The sequence below is a fragment of the Vombatus ursinus genome, unplaced genomic scaffold, assembly GCF_900497805.2.
Source record: "Vombatus ursinus unplaced genomic scaffold, bare-nosed wombat genome assembly UNPS02009062.1, whole genome shotgun sequence".
Lineage (NCBI taxonomy): Eukaryota > Metazoa > Chordata > Mammalia > Diprotodontia > Vombatidae > Vombatus > Vombatus ursinus.
Window position 1 is genome coordinate 7,271,062 of NW_020948840.1, and position 14,213 is coordinate 7,285,274.

The 14,213-nt window shown below is 41.8% G+C and overlaps 1 protein-coding gene across 2 annotated transcripts in view; it reads left to right on the forward strand.

Annotated features, from left to right (window-relative positions):
- Positions 1–4,454: 4,454 nt before the first annotated feature.
- The window catches only part of STRN (striatin), a 149,778-nt gene continuing 140,019 nt past the window's right edge, over positions 4,455–14,213 (forward strand). For both annotated transcript variants that reach the window (XM_027850494.1, XM_027850495.1), the window contains exon 1: positions 4,455–4,706. In XM_027850494.1, the coding sequence (XP_027706295.1) occupies positions 4,455–4,706 (252 nt within the window). The remainder of the gene's footprint in view (positions 4,707–14,213) is intronic.

Genomic DNA, 14,213 nt, shown 5'->3' on the forward strand with positions numbered 1-14,213 from the left:
ATATTGGATGCAGGGAGACCAATTAGGAGACTCTTGCAATAATTCAGTTAAAAGGTGGTGCTGTCCTGAATGAGAGTAATTGCTTGGGAGTTGAAAGAAGGGGATTAATGAGAGAGATCTGTAAATATAATCAGCAAGATTTGACAACTGATTAGATGCAGAGGAAAGGAGAATAAACAATCAAGTAAGACACTTGTGTGTGTAGGTGACTAATTGACAGAAGTCTGGAAGAAGGATGAATACAGGGAGAAAAATAAAAAGTTTTGTTGTGGGTATGTTGAGTTTTAGGTTCCTAGGAGACATCAGTTCAAAATGTCCAATAGACAGTTGATGATGTGAGACAGGAGCTCAGGAGAGAGACCAGGACTGTGGGTATATAAATCTGGGAACTAAGGATGTAGAGATGATCACTGAATCTGTGGATTTGATAAAAGGAGAAGGGGTCTGGGGCAAAGCCTTGGGGTGCAACCACAATTAGGGAGTAGGGCATAGATAATGATCAAGCAAAGGATACTGAGAAGAGGTAGCCAGAGACGGGAGAGGAGAACTGAGAGAAAACAATGTCACAAAAGCCCAGAGAAGAGAAAGTATCCAGGAGGGAAAAGTAGTCAATGGTGTCAAATGCTGCAGAGAAAAAATGAGAGGTTTGAGAACAGGTCATCGAGATCATTGGTAACTTTGCAGAAAGCAGTTTCAATTGAAGCCAGATTGCAAAGGGTTGAGAATTGGGTGAAAGGAGAGAATGTAAAGAGAGGAGAAACGGACCCAGGATAAAGTCGGGAGGCAACAGGTATAAAAAGCTTCTAGAAAGAAAGTTCTTCTCCCTGAAGAAGTGTAGAATGGTAACATGAGAGAATTGCAGGTTCAAATGAGGGTTTTATTTTTATTTTTTTTTTAAGATGGAGAAACCAGGCATGTTTATAGGAAGCAAAGAACAGATCTTGAAAAGAGATAGAGGGAAATGCTTGTGGGGAGTGAGATGATATAGCTTACAAATGAAACAACTCATTTATTATGGCATACAAATGAAGCAACTGATTTATTCCTAAATATGTGAAATAAATAAAAGAATAAATATCAATATGTACTACCACCATTGCATGAATCTTGGTTCACAAATATGATCTTTTTGCCAAGCAGAGAAATGCGGGATGCAAAAACTATACTGATTTAGAACATAACTTGTTTATAACATAGGGAATGGTGGTAGAATATTGTGGCATAGAATCACATCAAAAGAGTGGGAATCAGTGGGGGGAAAAGCAAGTTTATGGAAAAATTTTTGAGAGACTCAAGCCAAATCATCAAAAGAGCATTTAAGGACAAAACTGGAAAGGGCCCAACTAGCAAATGAAGAACAGAAAATATCTATCAAGATTTCTGTAATAAACTCCTTTCTACATCAATGACAGTGGAGTCACAACATTTAGATTCTATCATCACAGACCCCTTTACACTTTATAAAGAAATAGAAATGGCACTAAATACATAAAAATTAAAAGTGCAGCTGAACTAAGAGCAGCTACGTGGCACAGTGGATAGCGTGCTAGGTGCAGAGTCAGGAAGACATCTTCCTAAATTGAAATCCAGCCTCAGACACTTTCTAGTTGTGTGACCCTGGGCAAATCACTTAACTCCTGCTTGCCTCAGTTTTCTCATCTGTAAAAATAGGAACAACAAGAGCATCTGGCTGCCAGAATTGTTGTGAGGATCAAATGAGATAATAATTGTAAAGTACTTAGCATAGTGCCTGGGAAATAGTAGGTACTATATAAATGTTAGCTATTATTATTATTATATGAAATAGACCAAGTAATACACACAGGAGGTCTATGCTGTAGGTGATACCATTTTGGTTATGTTGAGGGATCAATTCTTAAGATTTCTGAAAGAGGGAAAGATACTAAAGACTTGAAAAAAATCTGTCACCTTATTATTTATGCTGTTTTAAACCCTAGGATCCCTGCTGAAAAATCCTAGTCTTAGCTTTTGCTGAGTTAGGTCCCGAAAGGTCATTCCTTGCTCCTCACTCAGGATGTCAATGTTAAGCTGGCTGCAAAACCTAGATGTTGGGAGGCCAGGGTGCCTAAAATGGAGAACAAGCTCAGAGGCCTAGTGCCAAGGCCCATTTTAACTAGCTACTTGTTGGTCTCGCTGAGGAGGTTCAAGCCCTCTTCCCTTAATAATAATAGCTAGAATTTATATCATCTACATCAAACATTTTACATTGACATAAGTGCTATTATTATCCCTATTTTTGCAGTTGAGGGAACTGAAGCAAACAGATTAAGTGACTTGTCCAAGGTCACACACACCTAAGTATCTGAGGCTGGATTTGGACTCAGGACTTTCTGAGTACTCTTATCTACTGCATCACTTTGTAGTATCTCTCACAAACCACTATCAGTGGAGTCCAACCAGAAGCAGTGGTGCTAAACACATTGTCAGAAGAGAGTAGGCTGAGGCTGACTTTTGGGTACTCCAGTACTGTCTACAGAGGCAACTGAAAAAGACTTCTCAACCATGTAATCAGAAGACTGGAACCATTTACAGAATCTCTATACATACTCCACAGTCTCTCCAAGCCACTTCCATTTCATATTGTCCTGGAATCAGTAAGATCTCAGGAGCAGGTTCTCCAATCTCTTTCTCATGAGGAGACTGTATCTGCCAAGAACCTAATGTACTCTACCGATGGACCATTCATGGAAGAAATTTAATTTGATTGGACAGAGTTCCCTTTAAGAAGGATTGCCTTAGGAAGAAGTTGTCAAAAGATGCGGTCACCAAATTAGGATTTGGACAACAGTGAGAAACAGGGAACTGAGCTAGCTTTCCAGATGGTTGGATGAGGAGTGAAGCCCTTTAGTCTTTAGGCAAAAAGGAAGAAAAGGATTTCCTAGGTTCAGACAGGTTTTCAGCCGAAAGGGGTCCTTACAGATCATTTATTCTCCCATCTTTCCATTATTACAGAGATTTGTTTCAGTTGAGAGTTCCAGATGTGTAGATTCTGACTACATTCAAGTCTCAGTTCTGCCCACATGGACATGAATGACTTTGACAAGTTAATTTCTTAGGCCTTCAGTTTCCTCAACTATCAAATAAGGGGCTGACACAAGATGACCTGGAAATTCTCTTCTATATCCAAATCAAAGATCTTATGAATTAGCCCAGCAGTTCTCAAATGTTTTTGGAATCAGTACCACTTTACACTCTTAAAAATTATTGAAGATCACTCCTTCTTTGGGGTTTATCTGGGTTGTATCTACTGATATTTACCATGATAGAAATTGTTTTATTATGAAATTAAAATATTATTATGAAATAGCTTTGATCTCGCTCATCCCCTGAAAGGATCTCCTTGACCCCAGAAGATTCACGGACCATACTTAGAAAACTAAACTGGTGAGAGGCCTTAGAAAGCTTGGGTGGGGTGCGAGGTGTGAGGAAAGAAAGAGAGTTAAAGAAAAACCTGCCAGGTTTTGGAGGGAGGTACTTCTTTAGGTGAGTAGTGGCTTTAAAGACAACATAAAACACGACAAAATAAAAGATCAGAGCAGCGACAGGGAAACAAAACAAAACTTATGACCATGTTTTTGTTTTTTATTTGAAATTTATGGAGCAAGGAACGGTGGGATTGGTGCTGAGCCAAATTCTCAAGAGGAACTTTCGCCTAGAAAGAGGACCAGCTTGCGAATATAACGCACATAAACAAAAGTTCTTGGGGGAAGAAAGGGTGGTCGTAGGTTGTGAGTAGATGGATGTGATTATGTTTATCTCCCCAGATCTGTGGGTGCATGTGCGCTACAATGCAAGAGAGCGCGCTGTCACAGAGAACTTCCTGGGGGCCGTGTGCGAGAGAGAGAGAGCGACAGACAGAAACAGAGACACAGAGACAGAGAGAGCGAGAGAAAGAGAGAAAGAGCGAGAGAGAGAGAGCGAGGGAGAGAGCAATGCCTGAGAACTTCCGTGGGTGTGGGTATTTGCAAGAGAGCGCTGCCCAAGAACTTCCTTCCGTGTGTGTCCGTGTCCCGATAAGAAGGACCTTACGCCCCAACCCGCAGCCGGCTCTGCCAGGCAGGGGGCGGGAAGGAGAACTAAGAGGTCTGCAGCACACCTGGGCTCAGACAGTCAGAGTCTGCCAACGCCAGTTTCTAAAGAATCCTTCCTTCCCCCTAACCCCCTTCCCAACTCCCGCCGATTAACGCCACCACCCCGAGACTACATTTCCCAGCAAGCCCTAGGGGCGCTCGCGCTCTGCAATTGACCCATTTCCCGGCCCGTCAGCAGTTCGGGGGGCCGGCCCAAGCGCCCAGGCAGCCGCTCCCTGCTGACTCGGAGTGTGGGCGGGGAGAGGAGGGCGGAGGGAAGAGGAGGAGGCGCCGTTGCTGCCGTTTGCCTCGGCGGCTGTGAGAGCCGGCACTGGTCCGCAGCAGGCTGCCGCCACGGCCGCCATGGACGAACAGGCGGGGCCCGGCGTCTTCTTCAGCAACAGCCACCCGGCGGCAGCCGCGGGCGTCAAGGGGCTCGGGCCCTTGGCAGAAGCGGCGGCCGCGGGCGACGGGACGGCTGCGGCGGCTGCGGCGGCTGCGGGGGCGGCCCGAGCCCAGTACAGCCTCCCGGGGATCCTGCACTTCCTGCAGCACGAGTGGGCCCGCTTCGAGGTGGAGCGCGCCCAGTGGGAGGTGGAGCGGGCGGAGCTGCAGGTAGAGACCCTCCCGGCCTGGCCCTCCTCCTCCCGCCTCTTTCCTCCCTCTTTCCTCCCTCCTCGCCCCGCCCCGGCCCTTTCCTCCCAGCCTCCCGCCTGTCCCCTCCCCCTTCCCTCGGTTCCCGCCCACCCCGACCCGAGAGCCCCTTCACCTCGCCCCACCCACCCTGACTCTACCTGTTCTAGTTCCCGGCTGCCCCTCCCGTGTAATCAAATGAGAGAATGTTTGTGGAGCGCTGGGCACGACGCCTGGCACCTAGTAGGCACTTAATAAATGCCTGTTCCTTCCCCTCCCCCCTCCCAAAGCTGCTCTCCCAGTCATCTCAATCTTCCCAACCCTAGTGTCCCGCCTCCTAGTCCAGTTCCGAGCTCTGGTCTTTGCTTTTTAGTTGCAGATTGGCGAGGAGGGTCCTGGTGCGGCGGACCGGACCTCTCTGTTTCTAAGGGTCATGCCCCGCGTCGGGGGCACAAGAGCCAGAGCTGTTCCCAGCAGAGTTGAGGGGCCGGCACTTGGCCAGAGGGTTGGGGTTTGAGGTTTTGGGTTTTTTTTGGGGGGGGGGGTTGATTTTTTCCTGTGGATTCTTTTTCCCGAGAAAGAAAGGAAATGAGAGGACACATTAAGTTGTGTCAGGCTATGGCCAGAGGTGGGAAACCGAGAAAGGGAAAAAAGTGGTATCTTCAGAAATAGAAAATTCCTATATATTCGAATCTGTGTCGTCTGCCGCAGTGCGTTTCACTCACTGATTTTAGATCTGAGATTTTTGAATGAATGAGAGATCAGAAATCAAGTGTGTTACTTAAGGGAAGCACTGGTATTGTTAAGATTTAAAAACAAAAAACAAACAGAAAAGACACTTTAGATTCTTTGTGGTAAAACAAACAACCCCCCCCCCCCAAAATATAAACAGGTTTTTGTAAAAACATTTTTTCCAGATTGAGTTTTTCCTTGCCGGAAGTTGAGGTCTGTTAAAGTTAGTCACGTTAGTGGTGTGCTGTGTATGACATGTTTTGAGATAAGATATGTCCACTGAAGATTGAGTGTTTACAGGCTTTTCACACAGTTAATTTCTTTACTGTGCCTTAACTTCTGAGACTCTGGAGAGATCTTTAATAACTAGTGGAGTCGTGCTGGGCACTGTACTGGGGATACAAAGAAAGGGTAAGAAAAGGGAGTTATTGCTCTCAAGGAGCTCACATTCTAATAGGGGAAATAGCATACAGATAGTTATGTAAAAGATACCATGTAAGTGGAAAGTAACTCAAGAGGGAAAGCAGGAGCAGAGGTCAAGGAGGGGTGAGAAAGGGCTCTTGGCTGGTGGTGGGATTTGGTCCTCTGTATACCTACGATGTCTGATTATAGCCTGTGGTTCATTGATATATAGTATATCTACTTATATGGGAAAAGCAGAATAGTACAGAGGACAAGTTTTGAGGATGTATTACTTGTGTTCGAATCCTGCCTCTTTTACTTCCTGCCTTGGCATGAGCAAGTCACAACTTCTCTGAGCTCATTTCCTCATCTAGAAAATAGGGGGTGTGTGGGCATTAAATGATCTCCGACTTCTCTTGCCACTCTAAATCTATGATCCAACAAGTACATGTTGTTTACTTGATAGAATATGACTTCCTTGAATGCATAGACTATCTCATTTTTGACTTTGTATCTGTAGTGCCTAATGCAGTAATAGATACTTAGTAGATGATTAATAAAAGCTTATTGATTGGATATTCTGGAAACGAGGATATCACCAACTGAATCCTTTTTTTTTAAACCAACATTTCCTTGGTAGTCTCCAATATAAGTATTAGTTCATGTGCTCCCAGTTGCTGCTTCTAAACAATTTCATTCCCCATTCCACAAAAGAAACCAGTTAAACAAAGCAGTGTGATAACTTAAGCTGTTTTGGTAACTTTGGTTTGGGTATTTGCACTTCAGTTGAATGTAATTGATGAAGAACATCTATATTTTAGCTAGCCTGTGGATTGTTCAGTGTTGGTGCTTTTGCCATTTGATGTAACTTCTTTTGTGTTATGATCTTCCTATCTTCCCAGTTCCCTCCCCTTTCCTCCATTTACTGACTAGATCCTACATACTGAACTGCATAGAAGCTTTGACCAATTAACTTTGGTTAATTCTACCCTCTTTAGCTTAATGGCCCCCTGCTTCCAAGAGCTTCCCTTTTGGCATTACACTTAGTGTGGATACCAGATCAGCTTAGCCATATTGCAGCTCAGAGTTCCCAAGCTCTAATGATCCACCAGCCTCAACCTCCCCAGTAGCAGGGATTATGAACTTGCCAAATCATGTCCTGTGGCATACAGTATTTAAAAGAATCTGTGAGGTTCAACTCGATGGTTCAGTGGATAGAGCACTAGCCCTGAAGTCAGGAGGACCTGAGTTCAAATGTGACCTGAGACCAGACACTTGACACTTACTAGCTGTGTGACCCTGAGCAAGTCACTTAACCCCAATTGCCTCAAAAAAAAAAAAAACCAACCTATGGATTTCTAAGTTTTAATTCTAAGTTTTGAAAAGGCTTTGTTTAGCTTTACAGAAATCACAGGGGATTTTTAGAGAAATCCCCAATAGGTAGGTGGAGGGGAAGCACACAGTAGGGCTTATCTTCTTAGACTTTAGTTTCTAGTTTGGGGAGTAGATGATCTCCATAATTCCTTCTAATTAATTAATATTTGTTAATAAAAGACCTCAGTTTTTGGACATGTTGGATGAAAAAAGCATGGAAGGATCTATTTTGTAAATGCTATTTAGTTTAATTTTTAGAAGTTTGTTAAGAACATTCTGTGTTTCAAGTGGGGCAGCTAGATGGCACAATGAGTTCAAATCCTGCCTCAGACACTAGTTTGTGGCCCCCTGCCTAAAACTGGAGAAGGAAGGAAATGGCAGACTACTCTAGTATCTTTGCCAGGAAAACCACATGGGTAGTTGGTCCACAGGGTCACGAAAAGTTGGACGTGACTGAACAGTGACAACCAAAAAAATGTTTCAGGCTCTGTGCTTGGTACAGAAGATACAATAATATAACACAATAAACATTTATTAAGTGCCTACTACTATATGCTGGGTACTGTGCTCACTGGGGATACAAAAAGAGGCAAAAGACAGTCCCTGCCCTCATGGAGCTTGTAATCTAAAGGGGGAGACAAGATGCAAACAATACATAACATGCTGTGTTAGCAGGATAAATAGGAAATAATTAAAAGAGGGAAAACATTAGAATTAAAAGGGTTTAGGGGCAGCTAGGTGTTGCAGTGGATAGAGGACTGGCCTTAAAGTCAGGAGGACCTGAGTTCAAATCCAGCCTCAGACCAATCACTTTACACTTACTAGCTGTGTGACCCTGGGCAAGTCACTTAACTCCAATTGCCAAAAAAATCAAAAAGCAAAAAAAAAAAAAAAAAGAATTAAGAGGGTTTAGAGAAGGCTTCCTGAAGAATGTGGAATTTTAGTTGAGACTTAAAGGAAGTTAGGGAGGTTAATAAGTAGAGTGGAGGAGGGAGAGCATTCCAGGGATAGGGAACAGCCAGAGACAATGCCTGGAGCTGACAGATGGAGTGTCTTGTTCAGTGAACATCTAGAAGGCCAGTGGTACAGGACTGAAGAGTATGTGTTGGGGAATAGAGTATAAGAAGACTGGAAAGATAGGAGGGGACTACATTATGAAGGGCTTTGAATGCCAAACAAGGATTGCTCCTGGAAGCAACAGGAAACCACTGGAGTTTATTGAGTTGGGGGTGGTGACATCAGACCTGCATTTTAGGAAAATCACTTTAGTGATTGAATGGGGAATGAATTGGAGTGGGGAGAGACTTAAGGCAGGCAGACCCACCAGCAGGCTATTGCAATAATCACGGCATGAGGTGATGGAGGCCTGCACTAAAGTGGTGGCAGTGTCGTAGGAGAGAAGGGGCTGTATTCAGGAGATATTGCAAAGGTGAAATTGACAGGCCTTGGCAACAACTTGCATATGGAGACTGAGGAATGGTCAGATAGGTATGAAGAGAACCAGGAGAGAGTGATGTTCCAGAAATCTAGAGAGAAGAGGATATCGAGGAGAGAGTGATCTGTGTCAAAGACTGCAGAGAAGTCAAGGAGAATTAAGGATTGAGAAAAGACTATTGGATTTGGCAACTAATAGCAAGAGTAACTTTGGAGACAGCAGTTTTGGTGGGATAATAAGGTCAGAAGCCAGATTGTTAGAGGTTAAGAAGAGAGTGAGAGGAGAGAAAATGGGAGCACATATTGTGGATGGCTTTTCTTTTTTAAATTAATTTATTTTGATTTATCAACAATCACTTCCATATGCTTTTGAGTTTAAAATTTTTCTCCCCCTCCCTCCCCACCACCTTTCCCAAGATGGCGCACAATCTGATATAGGCTATACATTTACGTTCATATTAAACATATTTTCGCATTAGTGATGCTGTAAGTAAGAATTAGAACCAATAGGAGGAACCACCAGAAAGAGGAAACAGAACTCAACAGAAGAAAAAAAATAGCAAATAGTATGTTTCGATCTGCATTCAAACTCTGTAGTTCTTTCTTTGGATGTGGATAGCATTTTCCATCACGAGGCCTTTGGAGATGTCTTAGATCCTTGTATTGCTGAGAAGGGGTAAGTCTGTCAATATTAGTCATCACACGACGTGGCTGTTATTGAGTATAAAGTTCTCCTGGTTCTGCTCACTTCACTCAGCATTAGACCATACAAGTCTTTCCAGGTTTTTCTGAAGTCAGCCTGTTAATCATTTCTTATAGCACAATAGTATTTCATTACATTCATATACCACAACTTGTTCAGCCATTCCCCAATTGATGGGCATCTTCTCAATTTCCAATTCTTTGCCACCACAAAAAGAGCTGCTTTAAATATTTTTGTACATGTGGATCCTTTTCCCATTTGTGTGATCTCTTTGGGATATGGCCTGAGAAGTGCTATTGCCACGTCAAAGGGTATGCACATTTTTATAGCCCTTTGGGCATAGTTCCAAATTGCTCTCCAAAATGGTTGGATCATTTCACAATTTCACCAACAAAGCATTACTGTTCTACTTTTCCCACTTATTCTCCAACATTTGTCATTTTCCTGTTTTGTTATGTTGGCCAATCTGATAGGTGTGATGTTTTGATTTGCATTTCTCTAATCAATAGTGATTTAGAGCATTTTTTCATATGACTATAGATGGCTTTAATTTCTTCATCTGAGAACTGCTTGTTCATATCCTTTGACCATTTATCAATTGGGGAATGACTTGTATTCTTATAAATTTGATTTAATTCTCTATATATTTTAGAAATGAGGCCCTTATCAGAGAGACTGGTTGTAAAAATTCTTTCCCAATTTTCTACTTTCCTTCTAATCTTGGTTGCATTGGCTTTGTTTGTACAAAAACTTTCCAATTTAATGTAATCAAAATTATCCATTTTGTTTTTTGTAATGTTCTCTATCTCCTGTTTGGTCATGAATTCTTCTGTTCTCCATAAATCTGACAGGTAAACTATTCCTTGCTCTCCCAGTTTGCTTACAGTATCAGCCTTTAAATCTAAATCATGAACCCATTTTGACTTTATTTTGGTATATGGTGTGAGATTTTGATCTGTGCCTAGTTTCTGCCATACTCTTTTCCAGTTTTCCCAGCAGTTTTTGTCAGATAGTGAGTTCTGATCCCTAAGGCTGGGGTGTTTGGGTTTATCAAATAGTAGATTACTGTAGTCATTGACTACTGTGTCTTGCATACTTAACCTATTCCACTGATTCCACCACTCTGTTTCTTAGCCAGTACCAAGCAGTTTTGATGATTGCTGCTTTATAATACAATTTAAGATCTGGAATGGCTAGGCCACCTTCCCCTGAATTTCTTTTCATTAGTTCCCTTGATATTCTGGACCTTTTGTTCTTCCAAATGAATCTTGTTACTATTTTTTCTAACTCAATAAAATAATTTTTGGTCCTTTGATTGGTATGGCACTGAATAAGTAAATTAACTTAGATAGAATTGTCATTTTTATTATATTAGCTCGGTCTACCGATGAGCAACTGATGTTTTTCCAGTTATTTAGATCTGACTTTATTTGTGTGAAAAGTGTTTTGTAATTGTGTTCTTATAGTTCCTGGGTTTGTTTTGGTAGGTAGACTTTGTCTACAGTAAGTTTAAATGGAATTTCTCTTTCTATCTCTTGCTGTTGGGCTTTGTTGGTAATATGTAGAAATGCCAATGATTTATGTGGGCTTATTTTATAGCCTGCAACTTTGCTGAAGTTGTTTATTATTTCAAGTAGTTTTTCACTTGATTCTCTCGGATTCTCTAAGTATGTCATCATATCAGTGGATGGCTTTTTTTTTTGAAGATTTTAGTTACAAAGGGCAGAAGAGAAATAAGGTAATAATTAGTAGGGATGGAAGGATCGGGTGACGGTTTTTTTTTTCAGAATAGAGGAGATATGGGCATGTTTGTAGGCATTAGGAAAGGAACCAGTAGAAAGGGAGAGATTGACAGTAAGTGAAAGAGTAGGGATGATAGAGGAGGCAATTTGTTGGAGGAGGTGGGATCAGAGGAGTTAACCTTGGTAAGGAGTTAAGTCCACTACATAATGTGAGACAGGGGTAAAGGAAGAAATAGTGGCAGAAGGAACTAGAATGATAGGCAATGAGGAAGAGAAGAGTGAGATCATGGTGAACGCTCTCAATTTTTTCTGTAATGTACGAGACAAAAATTCCCAGCTGAGAATAGGGGGAGGAGGAGCCATGGGAGGTTTAAGGAGAGATGAAAAAGTTCAGAAGAGCCTTTGTACAGAGTGGGATAGTGAGTTGATTAGGGCAGTATAGTGGGATTGCTCAGCAGCAGTGAATGCCCACTTGAGGTTATGTAACCTAAATTTGTATTGGACCCAGTCAGAATGGTTGTATGATTTTCTCCCTTTTAATTCAGAAACTCATGTGTAGGTGTGAAGGCATCAAATGGTGTGAGTGATCCTAGGCTGAGACTTGGCTGAACATAATCAGCAATATGGTAAGGGGGCTGGGGATTCAAGAGAGGACAGCAAAGAGTTGAATTGGTTCACCAGGGAGTCAAAAGGGGGAGAAGAGGAGAGAGTGGCTAGTGCAGGGGAGATGGCATTGGGGGAGAAGTCAAGGGATGAGGGGTCATGGTAAGGATGAGGAGTAGGGTTATGTAAGGGAAAGCAGGAGAGGTGAAAAGCAAAAGATTATGGTTCGATAAGGGGATTTCAGAGATGAACATGGAAGTGGTACATTTGTGGGTGATGGAAGATCCAGTGTGTGACCATCTTTTTAGCTTAGTTGGGGTGGAAGAGTAGCTCATAGGAGGTAACTAGGCTGAGGTACTGAGTGGTTAGGGTATTTGAGAGAGAATCGATATATATGTTGAAGTCCCCTAACCTGAGGGCAGGAGTTGGGGAGGAAAGAAAAATTATAAGCCAAGCACTGAACTCATTGAGAAAGGAAGAGGAGTGACCTGGGGGTCTGCAAACAACAGCAACCAGGATTTTGATTGAGTGGTAGATATAAATAGCATGAACCTAAAAGAAAGAGAGATTACTGAGTGATGGAGGAATAGGGAGAATGTTCATCTTTGAGTGGAGGGAGCCACTCCTCTACCATTAAAGGACAGATGCAGGAGGAGATGGAAGGCCTGAAGTCAACGGGAGGGTTGTTCATCTTTGCATTGGTGGCTCCTCTCATCCCATTTGGGAGATTGCTCTGGAAGCAGGAGGTGGCAAGCATTAAGATGCCTTGTGTTGGTATGGAAAGAAGTGGTTGCTTTGGGGTAGCCAGGCTCCTAGCAGCCTTTCCTCAGGGAGCGTACTGTGCGGAGCAGGAGATGGTAGGCAGCAGCAGGAAGTGGTGGACTCCCACTGCAGATGGAAGACACCTTGCCTGATCCTTAACAATGAAACTTCTTTTCCTTAAGGACTTTATGTTATCATTGAAGGAAGGAAGATGAGTTGGAAATCAGCGTACTGGAGTAAATAAAGAAATAGGGTTTTAATTTTTTTGGTTTGAAATTGTGGTTTCATTGGTGTAATAAGTTTCTATCCTGTGTTGCCTTTATAAATACAAAGTTCTCTCAAAAGGGAGAGTTCTTACAACTGGAGGGAAAAGTAAGACCTTATGTAAGAAGTGACATTTGAACTGTGCTTTGAAGGAAGCTTGAGATTGTAAGAGGTTATGATGAGGAGAGAGTGCATTCTAATTATGGTGGACTACTTGTGCGAAGTCATGGAAGTAAGAGCTAGAATGTCACGTGTTAGAAATGCATAGTGTGCTATTTTGACATGGAGAGTGTATGAGGAGATTAATATTCTCATGTGAAAGAGTGGAAAGGTAGTTGGGAGCCACATTGTAGAGGCTTTTAAGATATCTGACTGAAGAGTTTATTTTTCATTCTGACAGTAGTAAGGAGCCGTTGATGTACTAGCTCAGATACTTAACTAGTTGTGTGACACTGGGCAAGTCATTTAAATAAATCTCTTTGTGCCTCAGTTGGTCTCATTTGTAAAATGAGGGTATTGGGCTTTCTGAGGTCCCTTCCAACTCTAAATCTATGATCTTATCAGGATAAGAGATGTTGTGGAGATAGAATCAACAACTTAGCAACTAATTAGATATAGGAGTTGAGGGAGAGGAAAGAGTACTACATTTTCCAGCCTGGGTGACTGGAAGGAGGGAGGTTCTATCAACAGAAACAGATTAACTTGGAGTAGAAATGGGTTGCTTACATGATAGATTTAACTTTATGTCTAATACTATGTTTCTTTCCTAGTTTGTCTGTAACTGTACTCAAAACATAAATGATCTTTGGGCATAGATCAATCTTGTGGATTATCTATAGCAAATTTTAAATTTAGACTGGTACCCTTCCACTCCTTGGATACCACCATTCTACAATGTCCACAGGTTTCATTTAAACAATGAAAGTCAATTTTAATATTATCCTTAGCAAAGTAAATGTTTTAAAAAATTACATGTCATCTAAGCTATATAGTGTACTGTATAAAGGACTGTATATGTAACTAGTTTTCTATTATTATCATGTATAATTAAATGTAAGCTATATTTTTCTTTTTTAAAAATCTCAATATGGGGCAGCTAGGTGGCATAGTGGGTAGAGCTCCGACCTTGGAGTCAGAAGGACCTGAGTTCAAATGTGACCTCAGACACTTGACACTTGCTAGCTGTGTGACCTTGGGCAAGTCATTTGACCCCGATTGCCTCACCAAAAAAAAAGCAAAAAAAAAACAACTCAGTATTTCATCTTCCATTTTTAATGTTTAAAATTTTTTCTATAAAAACAGTGGAAAGCACCTATTAGGTTATGAAATAGAGGTCATTTGGTATCTTCATTTTAATCTTTTACCTTTTCAGAAGTCATTAACCTCCAAAGTAGTTAAAAAAAGAAAAAAAAAACAACTTTCAGATTAAAGCTAATTGTTCCTTTGGAATCTGTCTATCCTCCTTTTTCAAGT